The sequence below is a fragment of the Rhinolophus sinicus genome, chromosome 1, assembly GCF_057876585.1.
Source record: "Rhinolophus sinicus isolate RSI-liver-muscle chromosome 1, RSI-T2T, whole genome shotgun sequence".
In the NCBI taxonomy this organism is placed as follows: Eukaryota; Metazoa; Chordata; class Mammalia; order Chiroptera; family Rhinolophidae; genus Rhinolophus; species Rhinolophus sinicus.
The window spans coordinates 19,097,399-19,120,703 of NC_142501.1; the positions used below are offsets into that span (position 1 = coordinate 19,097,399).

Sequence of the window (23,305 nt, forward strand, 5' to 3'; positions counted from 1 at the left end):
CTATTTCAATTGTGATAAAAATATTAGCCAAACCCTTTATTCTGCAAAAGGCAATAGAGGAAAGAAATACTCAGTTGCCATAGTTAATGATCTTATTCATTGTGTGGAGTGAAATAACTACATAAACCCTTGGTAGATGCAATTCCCCTCTTCAATTAAATTGTAATTTTCTCCCTTGTATAGTAAATATGGATGAAAAGTTGATTTGATAAGAAGAAAGTGTGTGGTTCTAAATTATCTAATCAAGTATATAATCATTTGGAAAACATTGATGTTGGTGTATAATGTTACAATATTTCAATATTGGAGACCCTATAATTTCCCTAAGGAAGAAAAAATGTTTGGAATAATGGGGTTTGGTACAGGATAGTAGTATGTTCAATAAACACATCTACTTTCTTTGAAGTAAATTTTTCCCTAGACTTTAAAAATATATTCTTTAAGTTTGTTGAAATTTGTTATGTTCCCTAAGAGGTATGAACTATAAAACCCAGAAGAAAAAGTCCAAGGCATTCTAATGAATGAGTTCAATGCTTAAGGACCAGAATTGTGTAGGCACTCTGCCAACCACCCACCAACTTCTGTCCCCTGCCATGCTAACACTGTGCCACACTGTATTGGTGAGATGTAACAGTGCCTACGTGTAAAGAATGAGCTGGAAAACTACCGTTTTGATTGGTGGATAGCACTTCTCACAACAGGTGCAATTACCGAGATTTCTGAGTCTTGATGTCCACCAGGGTGGGAAAGAAACTGAGATAGAAGGCCATGTCAGTGATTAGCTTGGTTCTTGTTACTGTGGATTTGTAGGTATTGAGGAGAAGGAGAGTGGGCGGAACCAAGTGTCTTTTCCTTCAACCCACCTTTAATCTGATAGCTATCAATCAAGGCCACCTTTGAGAAAGAGAATTGGGGAAGTAAGCCAAATCAAAAAGATGTAAGATAAGGAATAGCCCCTGGCATGGAAACCGAAAGGCAGAAGAAATAAGCAACTATGGGAAATTACTATCTCCCTAAATTTGTATCACCTCATACTAGCTTCTTTAATGTTATTTTGAAAATGTAAGCACTGGTAGGTGGGGGTGGGGGTGTGTGTGTGGCACCCCTGGTAGAAATTGTTAATTGAAATAATGTGGGATTGCAACCTGATTAGGTTAAGATTTTGCCCACAAAATGAGTATATGAATAATTTAATTTGGTTACTATGTTGCTCTGTTAAATTAACTACAGAGAAAATGTATTTGACTGTTTTTCCAAGATTATGGTAAAAGTTAAATTCTTCATACTACTTTCACATCTTCTAAAATAATTATAATTGTGTTACAATTTTCTTTAAAATGTATACTTTATTAAGTACACATGTCTACCTTATAATCTGTAGTTATTATCTTTGAATAGATTCATGGAAATTTTCTTTTTTTAGTAGTAACGTGTCAAAAATATTTAAAATTATACTCCTATTCTTTTCTTAGGATTTGGAGCTTGGAAGGAATCCAGACAGCTCAGTTTGTTCTTAATTCCCCTGGAATGAGTGTGTGCTGGCATCCGGAGGAAACTTCTAAGGTTGTTATTTATAACTTAGCTTTCTTTTATCAAGCTGAAAAGACATACATGTGTAATGCATGTATACATAAAGGGGGGAAAATCAATGACTTTTCCTACCTCAGACACTCTAATTGTCACAAATGTATTTAGATTAGCCTAGAGATCTGTACCTTAAAAGTTCTATATAATTTTTAATTTAATAACCACCACCCATAAATGGCATTTATTCAGAGTACACTTTCTCTGCTCTTTGCTAAATTACAATGTAAAAACTGACGCCCAGGCTACCTAGCAGCAGAATTTGTTTTTTCAAAAAAAAGTGAAATCCATGCTTGTGAGCCGTCCTGTATGAACAGAAAGCATCGGTGGCATAAGGCACATTCTACCTTGCTGCAGTGGTGTTCAACTCCTATTCAAAATAGAGCTTTCTAAAGTTCTAAAAATGTCAATTGGCCTTAACTCTTATTTCACTGTGAAGATGGGAACCGTTCAACAAGAGTTCTCTCACTTTCCAGTATCTTCTCCTGGGCATCACTCATTTTATCTTTCCCTAGAATCTAAAAAGTTACCACATTTGTCTTCTTAAATAAGGTTAATCTTTCAGTTGTTTAGAGCTGGTGCCAGTTCCTTAGGCATCCTGTGTTCATAGCCCTCTAATGTCTTCCTGCTTCTCCAATGACTCTTTTCTGTCCTCATATTTGCACAAAAAGGTAAGCTTGCTTGATCACAGCAAACACATACTACTTACTTACATATGCTTGGCCCATTGTCAGCATTTCATGTATGTTAGCTCATTTCATCCTCATGACAACTTTATGAGATAGGTGCTGTGATGATCCTCATTTTACAGGTGAGGAAAAACCAAAGCTTAGACAAGTTAAATAACTTGCCCAAGTCACACAGCTGCTAACTGGAAGATTGGCATTTGAACCTAAGCAGCCTACTCCATAGTTCTTGCTCTTAACCATCCTTCTGTCTCCCCTTTCCATTTTAATCTGCCTTTCTCACACATTCTATTTCCAAATGTTTGAACTCTTCAATTCCTTTTTCCCCATTCCTTGGTCTAACTCTATGATCTCATTCAGTCTCCACTATTCTCTCAGAAGTCATCAGTGTTATTTTTTTTAAGGGGAACAGGACTTTATTGGGGAACAGTGTGTACTTCCAGGCCTTTTTTCCAAGTCAAGTTGTTGTCCTTTCAATCACATTCAGCCTCAAGTTGTTGTCCTTTCAATCTTGTTGTGGGGGGCACAGCTTAGCTCCAGGTCCAGTTGCCGTTTTCTAGTTGTAAGGGGCACAGCCCACCATCCCTTGCGGGAGTCGAACCGGCAACCTTGTGGTTGAGGATGCATTTCAACCAACTGAGCCATCCGGGAGCTCAGCGGCAGCTCAGCGGCAGCTCAGCGGCAGCTCAGCTCAAGGTGCCGTGTTCAATCTTAGTTGCAGGGGGTGGAGCCCACCATCCCTTGCGGGGACTCGAGTTGAACTGCCAACCATGTGGTTGAGAGCCCACTGGCCCATGTGGGAATCAAACCATCAGCCTTCGGAGTTAGGAGCATGGAGCTCTAACCGCCTGAGCCACCGGGCAGGCCCCATCAGTACTATTTTTAACAAATCCATTCTTAATCTCAAGGCAGCTTTTTGCTCTGTTGTTCACTTCTGTCTTGAAACCCTGGTCACTTGATCTTTGAAGCTGCATTATTCTGTCCTCTTGAGCGTCTTTCCATGTATCCTCTCTCCACTGTCAACTCATCTTTCACCATGTATTTGTGAATTGTCGCAAGGGGTAGTTCTCAACTGCACTGTACCCTTTGTTGTAATAGAGGATAAAAGAAGAAATAAAGACCATGTTCTTATTATATACTGACTCGTAAGAAAGAAAAACATGCAAAGACAACAACACATTTTAAGTGTTAGAATCAAACATCTAGTGAGTAGATTGATGACATAAAGAAAGATTAATCAGACAGATCTGTTTACAGCCTTCATAGAGGAGAGGAGGTAATCGTGAGCTGAGATGCCCCAGACTGTATAAGTTCTCTGAGCCCTGGAATTCCCTGAAAACTTGTTTCAGGCCTATTGGATCTTTCATCAGTAGAGTTATACTCTGTATATGTGCGTGAGTGACATTTTCTAATTTTTCATTTTATATATATGGGGGTTGTTTCCATGTATAAGTATAATTTCTGAATCCAGGTCGTAAATTTTATTTTATACCTAGATTTCTCCCCTGTAGCAGTGAGTCTTCTTGAAACATAATCAGGGATCCTACTAAATATTTTTGATGTGTTACTACTACCAAAATATTCATATCTCCATGTATAAATACAATAGGCTGCTTTTTAAAAACTGTGACCTAGAGAAGAAATGAGAATGTTTATTACAAACTCTATCCCAAAACATTTATCTTAATACTTAATTGGTGGTTATTTCAGATCCATTTCTTCTATATGCTTTAAGATAATTTCTGTTTTTCTTTTATGTGTCATTAAAATTCCACTCCATCCCATCTCTGTTATTTTTTTATTATTTTTTTATTTCCATAACTTCAGAATGTTTGGAAGTCCCTGTTCTAAATCGTATAAACTCAGAATCATAAAGTTACCTTTGATATCTTACATCCCTACAACACAGACTTTTTAAAATCTTTTAATTTTTCCTTCGCTGTCACTAGAATACATTCCTCTGTGTCATAAAGTACATTCTGCACATTTCTGTTCTCACAAGTAGCTCTTTCTAAGCCTTAACTTGTTTCAAAAGTCTTTGGCTCTCTACTCTGATTCTTCTTGCCTACGTTAGATAGACTAACCTTAAAATACCAGTTTCAGCATGTCACTTCTAAACTCAAAAACCTAGGGGCCGGCCCGGTGGCTCAGGCGGTTGGAGCTCCGTGCTCCTGACTCCGGGGGCTGCTGGTTCGGTTCCCACATGGGCCGGTGGGCTCTCAACCACAAGGTTGCCGGTTCCATTCCTTGACTCCTGCAGGGGCTGGTGGGCTGTGCCCCTGCAATTGACAACGGCGACTGGAACTGGAGCTGGGCTGTGCCCTCCACAGCTAAGATTGAAGGGACAACAACTTGACTTGGAAGAAGTCCGGGAAGTACCCACTGTTCCCCAATAAAGTCCTGTTCCCCTTCCCCAATGGAATCTTTAAAAAAATAAAAAAATAAACTCAAAAACCTAACGTACAGAGAGACGACACAGAGAAGTGGGTAATAGTATGGACTCTTGAGTTAACTAACTGCCTGGAGACATATCCCAGTTCACCACTGACTAACTGTGTGATCTCTGGCAAGTTACAAAAGCTCTCAGTCACTACTTTCACTTCCTCATCCTGTAAAATGGAAGCTCATGAAGATGAAATGACTGAACACGGATGAAATCCTTAAACGAGAACCTGACACATAATAAGCACTGAATTAATTTCAGCTGCTTGTCGTAGTAGAGTTATTACTATTACTGACACAATTTGGCGGTTCTCGGTGGTCTGCCGTATCAGATCAGGCCCAGCATTTTTGTTCTGCTGTTCTTGGTCTTGATGACAATGAGGTAGCCAGAGAAGACAGCAAGAGGTAGGGCCATGATTGCCTATCTCATAGACTTCTTATGACAATTATATGAGATATAAACTACGCAAAAGAGTCATGTAATCTAGAAAGCACAAAGCAAATGCTAGCATTTAATAGTAAAGGATACAAAAGTCAGAAATTGAGCTCTTAAATCCAATAAACCACAGTTGGAACTACAATTTTAGAAAGTGGTAGCAACTAAACAAAGAGTTTAGGATGTCATGGGATCAGAGAATTGGGATTGAGGACATTTCAGTCTCTGACCCAAAGAAAAGAGAGGTTACAGAGCCGCTGAATGAAATGAGGTGTAATAATCAGCAGTTGTTGAATGCTTTCTCGGTGCCAGGAACTGTGCTCAGTACTGTACACATGTTCTCTCGTGGAATTCTCACAGAACACTCTGAGGTTGGTAGCATTTTTCTCACCATTTGGTAGCTAAGAAAACTGAAGCACCAGAAGTTTGTGTGCCCAAGGTCACACAGTCACAGATTTGACCTCAATCTGCTTCTGCACTACTTAATGTAGTGTGTATTATTATGGTTCTGAGAAGTCCTAAAGGAAAAATTCCCCTGTAACATTTTTAGATCCAGCAGTTCCCAAACTGAACTTTTTTACTCTGCTCTTTTAACAACAAAAAATCTATTGTCACAGTTGAGCACAGTTTTTAGAAATAATAAATAATAAACTTTTTTTTTTCTAGAGCTTAGTTTTCAATCTGACTTCAACTTATAATAATAGTTAATGTTTTTTGAGTGCTTACTCTGTGCTGTTAAGTTCTAAGTGCTTTACACGTATTAACTCATACCATCCTCCCAAAAGTCCTATGAAGTAGCTACTGTTACTAGCCCTTTACTTATTAATGAGGACCCGAGGCACAGAGATGTCACTTGCTCCAGATCATTTGCTCCTGAGGGCAGAACTGGGACCCACCCAGGCTGGCTGGCTAAACAGGTTGCATACTTTAACCTGCGATCCTGTATCGCCCTCCTACTTTAGGACCTGGGCCCAGATAGTGTTGGCCCTTCTATGGTCCATAAGTTATACTTGGAATCCCTAGGATTTTCAATCATGTTCAAAATCTCAATTAGTTTTACTAGGTCCTGGTAAGTCTTTGGTCTCCTCCATTTCCAGTCCTTTCCCACCCTCAACTACGCGTATATAGCGCATCAGACCACTCAGCAGTCTTCACAGTCTAGCCTTGTAGTATGGAACACATGTGCTCTGTAGTTAGACAGACCTGGGTTCAAGACCTGAGTTCAAATCCAGGCTGTGCCACAAGCTAGCAGTGAGACCTCCAAAGTTCCTTTAATCATTCTGAGCAATCTCTTCTTCTGAAAAACAAGATTAATGATAAGTTCCTCCTACAGTGATTATGAGGATTAAATATGGCGGGGCATGTAAAGCTCAGTGTTGCTCTTGTTTTTGTTGTGTATTCATCATTGACTTCATGTTATTGTTAGTAGTGGTAGTATTTCAACCTGCTGTCTATTCTTAAAGAATGGTTTTAAATTCCCCCTTTTCTATTAAGAATCTCATAATTCCAAAGAGTACCCATATTCTAAATAATCCCTCCTTCTTTTACATTCCAGGGTATGTGGCCTTCAATTATGGCCAGTGCTTTTTCATAATTCTCTTCTCTAGATGGAAGGTTTCTTGAGATCAAGGATTATGTCTTTTGCATTTGTGTTCTGTTGAAATTAGCATACTATTTTGCATATGTGTGTGTGTATACAGTTGATCTTTATTATTCATGGATTTCATATTTTCAAATTCGCCTGCTCGATAAAATTTATTTGTAACCCCCAATTCAGTACTGTGTCACTTTCAGTCACAGACACGTGCAGAACAACAAAAAATGTGAGTAAGCAAAAGTGCACATTCCCACCTAAGGCCAAACTAGGCTGCGCTCTGCCTTCTCCTTTTAGTTCCCTTACTGTAAACAGGTGTCCTATGCGTGGTCTGGTTAGTGCCACATTTTGGTGATTTTTTTTGTTGACTTCACTGTGTAAAATGGCCCCAAGCATAGTGCTAAAGTGGAGAAAACACATGTGTTACCTAAGCTTTGTTCAGACATAAGTCACAGTGCTGTTGGCCATAAGTTCTGTGCTAATACATCAATATACAGTTGATCCTTGAACATAATGGGAGTTGGAGGCACCAAACACCCCACATACGCACAGTTGAAAATCATAAGACTTAGGACTCCCCAAAATGTTAGCTCCAATCATCCCTCTATATTCACAGAGGATTGGTTCCAGGACCCTCCACAGGTACCAAAATCCTCAGATGCTCAAGTGCCTTATATAAAATGGAACAATGCATACAGTCAGCCCTCCGCATCCAGAGTACCAGCCTCGGATTGAAAATACTGTTTGATCTGTAGTTGGTGGAATCATGGATGTGAACCCTGGGCCAACTGTATACTTATTGAAAAAAGGCCACATGTAAGTAGACTCAAGCAGTTCACACTTGTGTCGTTCAAGGGTCAACTATATAATATAAGGTGTCTTTAAACAGAAACACATAAAACATGGTTATGTCTTGGTCAGTTGACAAAAATGTGACTCAGAAACCCAACCCTTCATTTCCTCTAGGATCAATGGTTCAGTATTCACTAATTCAGCACCTTTATAGAACCTAATGACCGTAAATAATGAGATTGTGTGTGTGTGTGTTCACACATATAGTAGATGCTCAGTAAAGTTCCCTTAGATGAATAATAGAATAACTGATGAAGTTCTAAGACTTGATCTAGCGTATTAGAAATATCAGAATACTTTTATGATGTTTTATGTGTCTGGGACAGTACTTTTATATAAAATTTCACATTTTAGCCACACAGGAACTTTCTGAGTCTGATATAATGATTCCTCATTTTACAGAAAAGAAAAAAGAAAATATCAGGTCACTCAACAGACTAAGTAGTAAAACCCAGTATTGTGACTCTAGTTTCACATTCTTCCCAGGCTGCCACTCCTACTTCACACTTTCAGGAATGTTTTCACTTTAACTTAATCAGAATTAAAAGAATATTCTTTAAAAGTAAGAACTTTACAGAAAATACAGTTTTTCAAACCCTTTTGCACAGTAAACAATTACTTATGCACTTAAATGTTCACAGCTGTCTCTGTATCTTAGATCCCACAAATGTGTATGCTAGTGCCATACTTCTTTGAGTCTGAAAAACAAATTTTTTCACATTTTAATGTTTTGTAAAATTGGAATTTATCTTATAATTATTTTGTGCATTTGATAAAGTATTTCTTGGTTAGGGAGGGAGGAAAGATACTAATTTATTGAACATCTTAAATCAGCAGTATTTAAAGGGGATGTTAAAGTAATAGTAATTACTAGTGAGGGGCTCCTATGTCAAGCATCATACTGGGTGCGGTACATGCATTACTCATTTAGTCATCATGGTAGTGCTATAGCTGTTCTTCTCCTCACACATCCATTTTAGAAATGAGAAAACTGCCAATCAAAGCCTTGTAATTTGGCAAGTCATTCAGCTTTTAAGTGAAGAGGACAGCCTTACTCCCCAGTCCTGTCTGTGCCCTTGAACTATGCCATGCTGCCTTCCCTTCTGGAAACACACTTATCTTGTGTAAGGATGTGTAACATATAAACGTATCCCTTTTGCGAAATACACACTTAGCTATCCTTTCTAGGCAACATAACTTAAAGGTAACTTCCCAGAATAAATCCTTAGGCTCATTTATTTCTGGTGACTGTACAACATTTAAAATTGTACCCAATTTTCTTGACTCTTTTGCCAGTTTTCTGTAAGGTTTTTGTTTATATTTGATAGAGATTTTTACATAGTCTTTTCTTCCTTTCTATTTGATCTTCCATTTATAATATAGACAAATGTTTGCATGTTACTATATAAATTGAATCTGCCTACTTCGCAGATTTGGCTAGTGAATTAGATAGTTAAATTTTCTTTATTTTTCTGTCTTACAGCTGATGGTTGCAGAAAAGAATGGAACAATCCGATTTTATGATCTTACAGCCAATCAGGCTATTTTATCTCTTGAATCGGAACAGATGCCATTAATGTCAGCACACTGGTGCTTCAAAAACACCTTGAAAGTCGGAGCTGTTGCAGGGAATGATTGGATAATTTGGGATATTACTTATTCCAGGTACTACCTCAGTATGTTTATCTACTGCTTACCAAAAAAATAGTCACTACTGATGAATGATCCGTTGAGCCATTCTTGAATACCTGTTCCTCACTGGAGAGCAAAAACAAGTCCCTCTTGTGGAAGGGCCAGCCGCTATGGGTTTTTACATAACAGAAACAGGCACGTGCTTTTCAGGTTTATTTTTATTGTAACCCAGAAAGAACAGTGTACAGGGAGGAAATCTTTGATCTGAGCAATGTTTACTTATGTTAAAAAAAAAAAAAAAAAAGGAGAAGAAGAAGAAAAACACTGTCCCTGTTGACTGATGGTATTCTGTAATGGTTCTAATTCACGTTATGTCTATATCATATTTCATCTATTTTAATCCAGTGCTCATTTGGAATTTTGTCACAGTTGAAATATGTTGGACCTTGTGTCCTTTAAAAAGAAAATACCTTTGAAACCTTAACTTAAGTTCCTCTACTTGAGACCAGCACATAATTCATAAAATTGAAAATATTATCTTTTAGTTACCCTCGAGAAAAGAGACCTGTCCACATAGATCGAGCCTGCTTATTCAGGTAATATACTATTTAGTTGCAGTTGTCATTTGATTTTCTGAGTTTGGTTCTTTTATTCATGTTTATACCACCCTCTGGAGTACTTTCCCAGTCCTCTTTTGTGGGGAGATTCCGGGGGGGGGTGGGGGGGTTGTTTGTGGCTGTTTTTTTCTGATCGTTTTATAAATGACTATTTTTCCTTTCCTAAATAAGTTTTTGCTTTTGTCTTTTGGTTTAGGCAAGGGAATGATTTGTTTTTCAGTATTCTTTTTAGAAAAGTTTTTAAAACACAAAACATGTTGCCACTCCAATACCACCCCAATAATTTGGAGCATATACCTCCTTATTTTCAGTGCTGATAAAAATATGAAATGTAGGTGGACCCATATTTATATATATATATAAACTTCATTTTTGTACTTTAAATGAGAACATGCTAGCTATTATATTTCTCCACCTTGTTCTTTCTTTGCTAAAATTAACATACATGTCTACCTTATTCTTTATAATTCATTTTTGCATTATAGTCTATTGTATAATGTAGTCTTTAGGGAGCTTCCAGCTTCAAGTAACAGGAAAACTTACTAAGAGACTAAAACCAGTAGGACATTTATTACAGGCTATGTTATATCAAATCTAAAATATCCCCAATAAAATTGTAGAACTTGAAGAAAACACTATTTTATGTACTCCTAAGAAAAAAATATATGAGGTGTGATTAAAAAATACTATGACTATTTAAATTTAAAAAATTATTACAGTAAAAGACACATTGCCATTAATCCCCTTCAATATACTCCCCTTTGCTTCAAACACTCTTATCCCATTGTTCTTGCCACTTTCTGAAGCAGTTCTGGAAGTCCTCTTTCGTGAGTGTCTTTAGTTGCGCTGTCATGGCTGCCTCAAGGTCCTGAATCATGTTGACTTTGGGGAAGAGCCAGAAGTCACACGGTGCCAGATCCAGTGACTAAGGTGGATAAGGACACACCGTAATGTTTTTATTTGACAGAAATTGCCGTACCAGAAGGGATGTGTGACACGGAGCATTGTCGTGATGGAGGATGATTTATAGCAAACTGTAAAACACACCTTCTCTCAAACATAGCTCACACCTGACTGACCGCACCGAACAAGTTGAAACTTGTCACACAGTTACTAAGGTTCGATGTGCTGCTTCCCATATTGAAGATCCCTGCCTTTCCGTTGGATGGCAGTTGACAGCAGCATTCACTGTATTTTGTGATCACAAAGGAAAATCTCTGTATCACACATCGCTTCTGGTACGGCAATTTCTGTCAATTAAAAACATTACGGTGTGTCCTCATTCACCTTATTCACCAGATCTGGCACCGTGCGACTTCTGGCTCTTCCCCAAAGTCTAAATGACCATGAAACGTAAATGTTTTGAAAGGATTCAGGACATCGAGGCAGCCACAACAGCACAACTAAAGACACTCAAGAAAGAGGACTTCCAGAACTGCTTCAGAAAGTTGCAAGAACGATGGGATAAGTGTGTTCGAAGAGAGGAGGGTTAATGGCAATGTAACTTTTACTGTAATAATTATTTTTATTAAAACATTGACCGTATTTGTTGATCACACCTTGTACTCAACTAAATATAAGAATGCCATGGATTATAAAATGCATTCTGATTTCAGAGATGTGAGCAAATACACATTTTAAAATCAGTGAGCTGTGGTAGTTAGCAAGAAGTCTGGAGGAGGCAGTCTCAGGATTGGTTTCGTAGCTTATCAGCGCTGTCAAGAGTTGAAACCTTTCCCTGCGGCCAATGGCAAGGCTTTGGACTTGTTGCTTCACAGCCACAAGACGACTACCAGAGTTCCAGGCATCGTAGCCTTGTACCACATTGACCAAAGGAAGAGGAGAGGAAGCAGCACTCCCTGTTCACTGGGGATTGCTGTCATTGTCTTAAACCAGTTGTGTCTCATCCCGTGGAGTTGGACACTGTGCTAGAATGCAGTTGGGGTTCAGTTAGCATGGAGAAGGGCAGAATGACTGTTGGACAAACAACTAATAATATCAGCCACACTTTTTTTTTTTTGGTCAAGGAATGCTTTCTTTTTTCTTTTTCTTGTATCTCCTCTACTGCACTTATACTAGTGCTGGGCCTGTCACTGGAGCTCCATTAAAACTTGTTGATTCACTGATTCGTTGTATTCCAATGTCTAGGTTGTCTTGAAACTTAAATACCCAAGGTACCAAAAAAATGTATACACATCTTAAGAAAGGAAAAAACAGTATTAAAATTGTAATACAATGAATGACGCTACTAGCTTTCATTTGATTAACACCATCTTTTGAACAAACATCATACTACACATTGCTAGTCATTCAATCCAACTTTGAAATGTAATATACATAGATAACATCTCTTAAAATGTGTACATTTTTTCGGTACCCTCGGTATTTAAGTATCTAAATATTCTGGGTGTTTGCATTACCCCAAGGAGTTTAAACATGAGTTTTATCACTAACATATAACAAATGTCAATAAGAACATTAGATGTGTTCTTTTTTTTAATTTATTGGGGAGACAATTGTTAGTAAAATTACATAGATTTCAGGTGTACAATTCTGTATTACATCATCTATAAATCCCATTGTGTGTTCACCCCCCAGAGTCAGTTCTCCTTCCATCACCATATATTTGATCCCCCTTACCCTTATCTCCCACCCCCCCACCCCCCTTACCCTCTAGTAACCACTAAACTATTGTCTGTGTCTATGAGTTTTTGTTTCTCATTTGTTTGTCTTGTTCTTTTGTTGTTTTTGGTTTATATACCACATATCAGTGAAACCATATGGTTCTCTGCTTTTTCTGTGTGACTTATTTCGCTTAGCATTATACTGTCAACATCCATCCATGTTGTCACAAATGTTCCTATATCATCTTACCGCCGAATAGTATTCCATTGTGTATATATACCACAACTTCTTTATCCATTCATCTATCGAAGGACATTTTGGTTGTTTCCATGTCTTGGCCACTGTAAACAAAGCTGCAATGAACATTGGAGGACACATGTCTTTATGTATAAATGTTTTCAGATTTTTTGGGTAGGTACCCAGGAGAGGGATTGCTAGGTCATACGGTAATTCTATTCATAATTTTTTGAGGACCTCTACACTGCCTTCTATAGATGTGTTTTTTTAATGTGTTATACTGTGAAATATTTTGTATCTGTCTGATGCCTTGTTTGTGTCTCCTACCACGCTGTCAGCCTTTGGTTGTAAGAAAGGAACTGCTAACCTTGTGTAACTTTGGAACTTAACAAAGTGGCACACAATAAGCATGTAATGAATATTCACAGAATAAGAAAATATAATTAACTTCCCGGAATTCCCAGTCTAATTGTAAAGCCAGACTATCAAATTTAGGGTTTAAAATTATTGTTTTTGTGCAAAAAGGAATAACCTGGTTCAGAGAAGCGTAGTTATCAGTAAGATACTGTTCTTATTTTTACCTTTTCTTTTCTCAGGTGGTCCACAGTTAATGAATACTTGTTTGCTACTACTGGTTATCCTGGCAAAATGGCAAGCCAATTTCAAATTCATCATTTAGGACACCCTCAGGTAATTTGGAAATATTTTGTGGCATATATATTTTCAAATTTACGTTTTCTTCTTTTCTACTCATAGCCCCCAAATTTGTAATGTGTAACTAAAGATATTTATAAATGTCTGTTATTTGCATGAGTTAGAAAGAGAAGGCTTTTTTTTTTTTTTTTTTTTTTTGATGTTTAAATCACCGGTGGTAATAGACTTTTGTCAATATTCATGTAAAAGGCATTTTATTTCTTGTATTATATTTCCTCCTTCATTTAAATATAATGATTTTGCTTGCTTGGTTGGTTTAGACTGCAAAAATATTTGAGTCTGGACTACACCATTTATTCATAGATTATTTGTATCCTTCATTCTAGCCAGCTACAAACAAATAATGCATATTTCACCTATGAGGAAGCACATTTTTAATTCTGTTTCTGCTATAAATAGACACTGTATCAACGCATTTCTTATTTTTGAAGGGTAGTTTTGTTTATCAACTTTGATGATTTATTGAGCTTCTTTAATTCTTCACATATTTTATAGCCCATCCTCACAGGTTCTGTAGCCGTTGGATCTGGCCTTTCCTGGCATAGAACTCTCCCACTATGTGCAATTGGAGGAGACCACAAGCTGTTATTTTGGGTGACTGAAATGTAAAATAAATTTTCTGGATACCTTAGATCCATAAACTTTGTATTTTTAGTACATATTTTGGAGAATTCCTTATTTTTATACCAAATATACTGTAAGCTCTAGAAACATCTCAGTTGTTGTTTTTGTTAAATAAAATGTTGATGGTTTGAAAAATTATTTTCCTACTCTGGTGTGTGCGTGTGCATGTGTGTGTGTGTGTGTGTGTGTGTGTTTAAATCATCTCTTAAGGCTGTAATTGACACAACAGCTCCAGAAAAAGAGATGACTAGGGAAACATAATGCTTTTGATTTTTGTTACAGGATTTTTCCAAAGTATATACTATCTTCTATACTTTATGTATAGGTTAGTTTCCTAATTCTCAGGGACACAAACATTTACAAAAGAGAAAATGTCTCTGCTTTCAGCATTACTCTAGAAGTGGTTGAATGTATTTATGTGGATGTATGTATTTTTTTAGCAATCTGTTATGCGTAGGGGGTCTTACAACTTCTTCAGGTCTTATAAAACCATTAAATTTAACATAAAAATGACTTTCAGTTTCTTAAAAATGTGGCTGATTATGTTGTTCAACCCTGTTTACTGTATGCAAATTCCTTTTGACTGGACACCTCAGCATTCTTAGAACATCTGGTATATAGGATAAAGCTTACCTTGAAAAATGACATCATTTAGTACTTTTTACAGCCTTTGCCTTTTATGAATTTTTACTATTCTTATCAAAAAATTTAAATGTTTTGGAGATGACACCTAGTGGCAATAGAACTTGATTCACCATCTCAAAGCTTATTGAAATCAGGATTATGTAAGGCAGCCATATCATATTTTTAATGACACATCATAATATAATCAGAAGAGCGTAAACTTAGGGTTCTGCGTGTCAATAACGTATAGAGTTAAATAAATGCCTACAAACTCTGCATTGCTGTGTTAATGCCCTCTCTGAAGCTGCATTTCTTCTTATAAAATAGAGCTATAGAAATTAATGTCTCACGGAGTTAGTGAGTATTAAGAAAAGGTGACTGAAAATACCTAACAAGTGCCTGCCACACAGTTCAGGGATTTGTAGGTATTATTAATTTATTTCAGAGATGTATAGTTCTTATTTTTGAGGACTTAGAAGATTATTTCTAATACCAATAAATATTTTTTACTTAGTTTACTAAGTTTTCTATTTATAAGATGTCTTGTAAGTATCTAATGGAATCAAGAAAATTATCTTTGAGAGAAAATGTTGCAGGTAATTAAAAATTTTTTAGTAAAGTTTTGTAATCATGTAGATGTTTGGTATAAATTGTTATATGCTTTAAAGTACAGATGAAAAATTACATAGCACAGCAGTTTCCATGTCAGTTATTTAATACAGTAAAATATAGAAATAATAGAAATATTTTCCTTTACCCCTTCATAAGCAGATTTTGAACTTAAAAAAGCAAAGGACAGAAAATTTTGACATGGTTGCCTTTAATAGTCTCTGTGATGGAACAGACAACGTTAAAAGTATGAGGATAGGCCAAAGAATTTGTCATTTCAGGATGTATCCCAAAAGTAAGGGATAGATCCTGAAATGACAGATTGGACCAGTGTTTTTGAAAATTGTCTTATACTTAGAAAAATTGACTTAGGAATTGAATGGGCTATGTTTAGGGATGGAGATTGGAAAGGTTTGGGTATTTGGGTATCTAGGATATGCATTTTCCAGAATAAGGGCTTATCCAAATATAAGTTGTCTGTTGAAATTACCCAATAGAACTATCTGTTGGGGCAGCTGCCTTGGGAAAAGAAAGATAACTCACGGTGGTCGTGTCAATACAGATGCCAAAGAGAGGCAGGTAGTGTTACCCTCAAAGAGAGAAAATGGTTGTGTGTGTAAATTAATATGGTGGCTGTGAGGTGAGAGGGAGGTCTTTACCTCTTAGTTTCAAGAGTAGTATAAATTTTATTCTGAGTAAGCATTGAGAATTGTAACCTTGTCTTTCTTTCAATCTTACATATAGGCTATGCAACCATTTTCCAATTTCTCCTTTGTTATTAAACTTTAGTGTATTCAGTTACTTTAAGTGGTGTAGTGATATTCTTTTTCCTTAGTAAACTTTGTTCTTAGTAAACTGTGTTTAAATTAGACTAAGGCAGGAGGAAGTGTTTAATGGGGAATTAATTATTGGTCATCACTTCTAATTCCTGATAAATAACATGAAGTGTGTGTGTGTGTGTGTGTGTGTGTGTGTGCTCCAGTTAGTTTTAGTTTTTCCTTGTTTGTTTATAAATATGTCTAAGATGGTTTTTCTTTTGTTGAAATTAAGTTTTCCTCCGGATTGCTTCACTTACAAACATTGTGAAAAAGAAAAAAAAAGTTGTACTTATGTTCTAAAATGTGTATTATTTAGGACTGTTGAAGCAAAAGTCAGGATATCACAAATCTGCAAGATGTCAGAACTAAATCCTACTCTTTCAAAATGATGGGATCATAAGTCTTATTTTATTTTTATGATTTGGCTTGTACATTGTGAATATTTTAATGTTTCCCCCATGCCAAAACACAAAATCACACACCCATGCACTCCAATTTGTTTCTTACTTTGGTAATTTGCAACTGCATATTGACACTGACCTAGAAATGTTCCTGTTGCTGTTTTAAATCTCATGTCAGTGGAGAAGAAATTGAAATCTGGTTTGCACATTTGTGTCTGGTTTTTTGTAATTGTCCAAAATCTGACATTATCCCAGAAATGCTGATTGGGAAGTTATGAGACAGTATTGTGCCCAGGACTGATTTCTGAGGAGAGAGAAAGTATTTGCTCCAGATTATTCCCCATGTTTTTCTGTAGCTCAAAAAGTTATACTCAATTTAACCCAACTTTATGCCATACCGGTAATAGCCTTAGTTCTTCTAAACCCAAATAATATTTGCAGAGTAGAAATTATCATTATGATGGTCCATTTCCACATACTCCTCCTGAGAGCTTGGTCAAGTCCCCAAAGCAGCATTCTGTTCCAGTGTATCATTATCAAGCTGTCGGTATGCTCAGGAACGGGGACAGGAGGGAACACTCTGTTTCTTTAATCTAACACCTTGCTGATTCAAAAACATTTATTTTAACAGGTATTGGAAAAGGCTTTCAAAACAGCTAACATTCGTTTCTAATTATATATTTAAAGAAATATGCCCTTTAAAACATAGGTAGTTTTGTTATTATTAACATGACTTTAATGTATAGCAACCATTTGTTAACTAAACACAGTAACAACAAAATCATTAGGATATCAGCTTTGAGGCTCGCATTTCACAAAAGGAAAAATGAATGCACACTGGATGCCATATCCATTACTCAAACTCAACATAACCAATTTCTTTTGCATGCATGGACACAGCCTTCACGAGAAATCAAAAAGCATTGAATCTACTTTCTGACCTTTTCAGCTATTCTTTGAACTACCTTAGTAAAAACAATTGTTGCCCTTATGTAAGATCAAGTTACATTTGCCTGGAAATTTCTTCGGATCAGCTTATTTCTGTTTAACTTATGTCTTTGTTATATAGCTATTTGCCTTCTCAACTAATTCTTAACAGAATACTCTACCTTGGGACAACTCGTAACATTTATACAAAAACTTATAAAATCCATATGAACAATGGTAAGTTAAAGGGGTGGCCACCAAGTTTCTCAGCCTTTGCAAACAATTTGAGTAACCCAATAGATCTAAAGATATATGAAATAAGCCTTTCTACCAACTGTATTTTTAGTGCAATATTGAGTCCCGTGCCTATTTCCTTCCTTTGTAGTAACAGGCAATAAATGCTGCTGGTACCTTTGCTTCTAATGGTGGTTAAACACAAAACTTTGATCTTTTTTTTTTATAAACACAACTGTTGTCCTATCATTGAGCCAAATCCAGAGAAGATTAGACTCTGGTCAAAATTAAGGTTAATCTCTGCAACCATCTCAAGTAAGAGCTTTCTAATACTGTTTTAGGAAATCTCTATTTTTGAGACAGTATATAAAGGAAATAAGCCCCAGACAACTAACTTCTAATGTAAGCCAGAGGCAACTACTGATGGATTATACCACAGTGATAAAGAAGATAGGGTGTCTAAACAAATTAGTTCATTTTGGTTCATTTTTACTTAGACTATAACTGTAAGGAATGACTCTTAGTTGACTAAGTTTAAACCAGGCCAGTCAGTATAAGTTATTTTTTAAAGAGCTTCTTTCTACCATCTTAATTTAATGTTTCCTTCGTTAATTGCTAGTTCTTTCTTACACTAGTGTAATGAAAACTAGGTGGTTATTTATTACAGATAAAATAACTCATGTTTTATTGTAATTATTGTATAATAGCTCACTTTGATTTCCAACCTACAAATTTTTTTTTTCATTAAGATTTAGACGCTCTGGAATTTTAAATACTTTGCCAAATGTTCTGTAGGGCTGGTTCTCCTGAGAGTTCTACACTAGCGCCTCAAGCTGTGTTGTGAACAGCTAATGATGCATCTCTCTCCAAATTGCCTGTACCAAGGAGAACATCTGTGTGTGTATCCGTCATTGAAATCTATGGGGCTCCAGTAAGATTGCCCTGGTGCTTGATTTTGAGCAAGTATAGGACCTGGTCATGTATACAGCTGCATCAGAGATCTCACCCCATCCTGGACTTACCCCACAAATATTTTAAACCCCAAGCCCACAGAGCAATCTGAAATGCATTTGGTGTTTTTGACCTATTCCTTTCCCCATCATTCCATTCACCTACCACAGTAACTAAGATGTCTTCACATGTGTATATAATCTTTACAAAACCCTCAGTCATTGCTTTCCAACTTCTTCATAACAACTGGGAGAATATGGAATTATTTCAAGTTTCTCAATATCGGATACCTATTAACCACTATCAAAATCCTTTTTTTCCTTTGAAGCTGTGATGTCCTAGGGCCCTGAGATTATAGGCCACTCCAAAATCAAACTTGTCCACATAATTTTAGCAGACGTTGACAGCAGGTGTCCTGCCGTCTGCCTCTTCCTCACGCAAAACACCATTAACAAATAGGAGGGATGAGTCTGCCAAAGAATCCTTACCTCCAACTCAGAGAAAGTGGTTTTGAAGATTTCATTCAGAAATCTGAGAGGGTTTAAAAGATCCCAGATACCATGTGTGGGGACAGAACCAGGAGTGCAGTTTCCAGGCTCGGCCTCACGTGGAAAGGTGCTGGCTCTGGTAGTAAATGGCCATCCTCTGTGGCTAGTTGGCCGTCAGCTGTAACCAGTGAGCCATTGGCCACCACTATAACTGCTGTGGCTACGCCAGCAATAAATGGGGGCTAGCAAGAAGATGGTGTCTGAGCGAGCAAGCGGAGTGAGGATTGCGGATTGTATGGCTCCTGTTTCTCCAACCCAGCCACCAGCGAAAATATAGTGCTATGACTCCCCCATCTGTGGCTCCGTGGGTGTTCCTTTTTGGCCTCACCATATCCTGCGTTCTTATGTGGGGAGCAGGACCAGAGACCCCGCATGACACCTGCTTGACACCATGTTTCCCCGAAAATAAGACCTAACCAGACAATCAGCTCTAATGCATCTTTTGGAGCAAAAATTAATATCAGACCCAGGCTTATTTTACTATAATATGAGACTAGGTCTTAATATAACACCAGGTCTTACATTAATTTTTGCTCCAAAACATGCATTAAAGCTGATTGTCTGGCTAGGTCTTTGTCATGCAGGGTGTCAGGCAGGGTCTCAGCTACTGCTCCCCACATAACGCGGGATGTGGCTAGGCCAAAAAGGAACACCCATGGAGCCATAGTGTCATGCGGGAGACCCTGCTCGCTGCGCCGTTTGTCATGCAGGGCGGCCTGCGGGGTCTCTGCTCCCGCTCCCCATACAAGAACGCAGGATATGGTGAGGCCAAAAAGGAACACCCACGGAGCCATAGGTAGGGGACTCATACCACTACGGTCTCACTGGAGGCTGGGTTCACTGGACGCGCGACCTGCTGTCCCTTTTGTCTGCAACCCACCGACGACTCTCTTTCACTCTCCTCTGTAGCCGCAGCAGTTATATTGGCGGCTAATTGGCTAACTGGCTACAGCTGACGGCCAATCAGCCACAGCTGACGGCCATCTACTACCCGAGCCAGCACTCCTCCACGTGAGGCCGAGAGCCTGGAAACTACTTTCTGGGGCTCTGCCCCCACACATAGGTAGGGGAGTCATACCACTATAGTCTCACTGGAGGCTGGATTGGAGACACAGGAAGCAGGAGCCACACTGTCCGCAACCTGCTGTGCTAACTGCAATCCGCGCTTGCCAGCTCAGCCACCATCTCCTTGCTAGCCCCCATTTTCTGCTAGCGTAGCCACGGCAGTTACATCAGTGGCCAATGGCTCACTGGTTACAGCTGACGGCCAACTAGCCACAGCTGATGGCCATCCAATCACAGTAGATGGCCATTTACTACCTGAGCCAGGCACCTTTCTATGTGAGGCCGAGAAACTAGAAACTGCTTTCCGGGGCTGTCCCCACACTCCACCCCTACAGGGTCTCGCCTCACAATCTATGCGACAAACATCTTCCACGAGGGGCCCTGTGTGAGGAGCCTGGAGGTGAATGCAATATCCTGGACACAGCCAGGGTTTCTCAGGGCACCACCAGTGCTGGGCACAGCCAGACTTCCTGGGCTTCTTAGGGTACCACCAGTCTCCCTAGGTACTGCCAGGGCCTCTCAGGGCACTGCCACTCTCTCGACACAGCCAGACTTCCTGGGCACAGCCAGGGCAGCTCAGGGCACCGCCACTCTCTGGGCACAGCCCGACTTCCTGGGCTCAGCCAGGGCTCTCAGGGCACTGCCACTCTCTCTGGGCACAGCCAGACTTCCTGGACTCAGCCAGGGCTCTCAGGGCACTGCCACTCTCTCCAGGCCTCTCAGGGTACCCTGCTGGAACAACAGCGGCTCACAGTCAAGGTGCTTACATATTCTCGATGGCAGCGAGTCAAGACACAAAAGCAAACATCTGCCAGTTCCACTACATGGTGGTATGTTCCCAAGATAACAGTCAAGTGGTCCATTAAATTAGGGCTAGAAGGCAATTCCCCATAGTCCATAGTCATTCGCCAGGGCTGTCCTGGGGGTGAGGAACGACCTTGACCTTACCCTCATCTCCCACGGAGGACTCAGCAAGCGTTTCCTCCTGGGACTACAAGTCCTGCATCGGGCTACCTCAGCAAGCACTTCCCAGCCCACAGGGCCGCAACGACCTTCACTTTCTCTGGCCTATGCTGGTTGGGGAACCGTCCAAGTCTTTCCACCCCTCCACGGGGGTCCAGCTCTCCAGCAGCTACTCCTCCTGGTCTTCCTGAGACTGAGTGTTCATATGCACAAACTGCTCCACCGCCCTTCGGGGAGCTTTGGCCGGCACCATATCCATATCCTGCTCACTGCGCTACGTGTCATGCAGGGTGTCATGCGGAGTCTGTGCTCCCACTCCCCACATAAGAACGCAGGACATGGTGAGGCCAAAAAGGGACACCCACGGAGCCACAGATAGGGGAGTCATACCACTATAGTCTCGCTGGTGGCTGGGTTCTGGAGAAACAGGAAACAGGAGCCACACAATCCGCAACCCTCACTCCGCAGCCACCACCTTCTTGCTAGCCCCCATTTTCTGCTAGCGTAGCCACAGCAGTTATATTAGTGGCCAATGGCTCACTGGTTACAGCTGATGGCCAACTAGCCACAGCTGACGGCCATCCAATCACAGTTGATGGCCATTTACTACCTGAGCCAGCACCTTTCCATGTGAGGCTGAGAGCCTAGAAACTGCACTCCTGGCTCTGTCCCCACAGTCTTATTTTCGGGGAAACAGGATATATCAAGGTGTGCCTGTTATCTTGATACCTATTACGTTACCCCAGGTTTGGCTCTGGAGTTCAGATAAAAGCCAGGATACTTTAACCATTCCTATCTATGTGATATACAGAGGGTGCCAAAAAAAAAAGTATATACATTTTAAGAAAGGAAACAAACTGTTAAAATTGTAATAATATACATCAATAACAAAAGATGAATACAAGTCATGTGTATACATTTTTTGGGCACCCCCGGTATAAGAGGAAGATTTTCTGAAGCAGGATATAGTATGGGAAAACTAATAGAACCTAGCCTGGAAAATAAAGGGGAGTGAAATACTATCTTTGAATAAGAATTTGGGATTTTAAGATGGATATCCCAATATAGTTCACCATTTCCATTTAATATTCCCATTTCAAATACTCAACAATGTGTGTGTGTGTTCGTTCATTCGATGAATATTAAATATCCAACCACAATCATCTGGGGTTCCACAAATTTTTTTTTCTATTAAAAAGGGCTTCATACTGGAAAATATTATGAACCACTTTCCTAGACTGACTGGCTCACACCTTCTGGCCCAGTCATTTTTTTAAAGGGTAATAGCAAATGTTCTAACATGATCATTTTGGACTCTAGAAACGAGGCTACAGGAAGAAATGTTGATGTTGAACTTCCAGAGTAGTGTTGAGTGATTTTATGTGGTTGTGATTCAAAAAAACCTGACCGCTTTCAGAAGTCCAGGTGCTGAGTCATTTACTAAAACAGCCAGGGGAGGTTAATTAGAAGCAGCTGATAGTGGCATCATTTGCTGCTTTTTGTTTTTTTAATAAATGGAGAAGGTTATGCTATGCAGAGTGCTATAAAAGGTGTACAAAGCTAAGCAAAGACTCATGACTGAGACCTACCTCACTTATACCCCCACCAATGGGGGAAACATCTGACTTCATGAAATCAAGGTAAAATACCTTGGCTCTATAAAAATGGTAATGGTTATTTCTAAGAAGAGTGACACCGTGGGTGACATTTTTTCCTCATATGCTTTTTTCTTTACTCTGTTTTCCATAATAAGTATTTCACATTTATAATAAATTCTTAAATTAAAACTAAGCTAATAACTGTCATGCACATGGCTCTGTAATAGTTGTAAGAGAATATACAGAAGTAGAAACTGGTCCCTGACAAAAGAAATTACAGAAAGGTTGGCAATGCCACATGGTCACAAAAAGATAAAGGTAGCGTGTACTAGGTATGAAATGAGTGATGAAAGCAAGGAGTGTTATAAGGATTAAAAAAAGAAATAGCATCATCTTCCAAGGCAGGATAGTTAAGACACTTGGGTTTCTTGGGGCTTTAGTTCCTCTGAAAAGGGTGGAGTGTGTCAGAGGTTGCTAAAACAGGAGAATCTGGATGAGGAATGATTAGACCCCCTTCCCAAAAG

General features: G+C 38.9%; 1 protein-coding gene across 1 annotated transcript in view; it reads left to right on the forward strand.

The window, feature by feature from the left end:
- The window catches only part of NUP37 (nucleoporin 37), a 40,603-nt gene extending 26,422 nt beyond the window's left edge, over positions 1-14,181 (forward strand). The window contains exons 6-10 of the mRNA XM_019732073.3: positions 1,473-1,563; positions 9,078-9,259; positions 9,772-9,822; positions 13,302-13,395; positions 13,915-14,181. Of these exons, the coding sequence (XP_019587632.2) occupies positions 1,473-1,563; positions 9,078-9,259; positions 9,772-9,822; positions 13,302-13,395; positions 13,915-14,028 (532 nt within the window). The 3' untranslated portion in view covers positions 14,029-14,181. The remainder of the gene's footprint in view (positions 1-1,472; positions 1,564-9,077; positions 9,260-9,771; positions 9,823-13,301; positions 13,396-13,914) is intronic.
- The last annotated feature ends 9,124 nt before the right edge of the window (positions 14,182-23,305 follow it).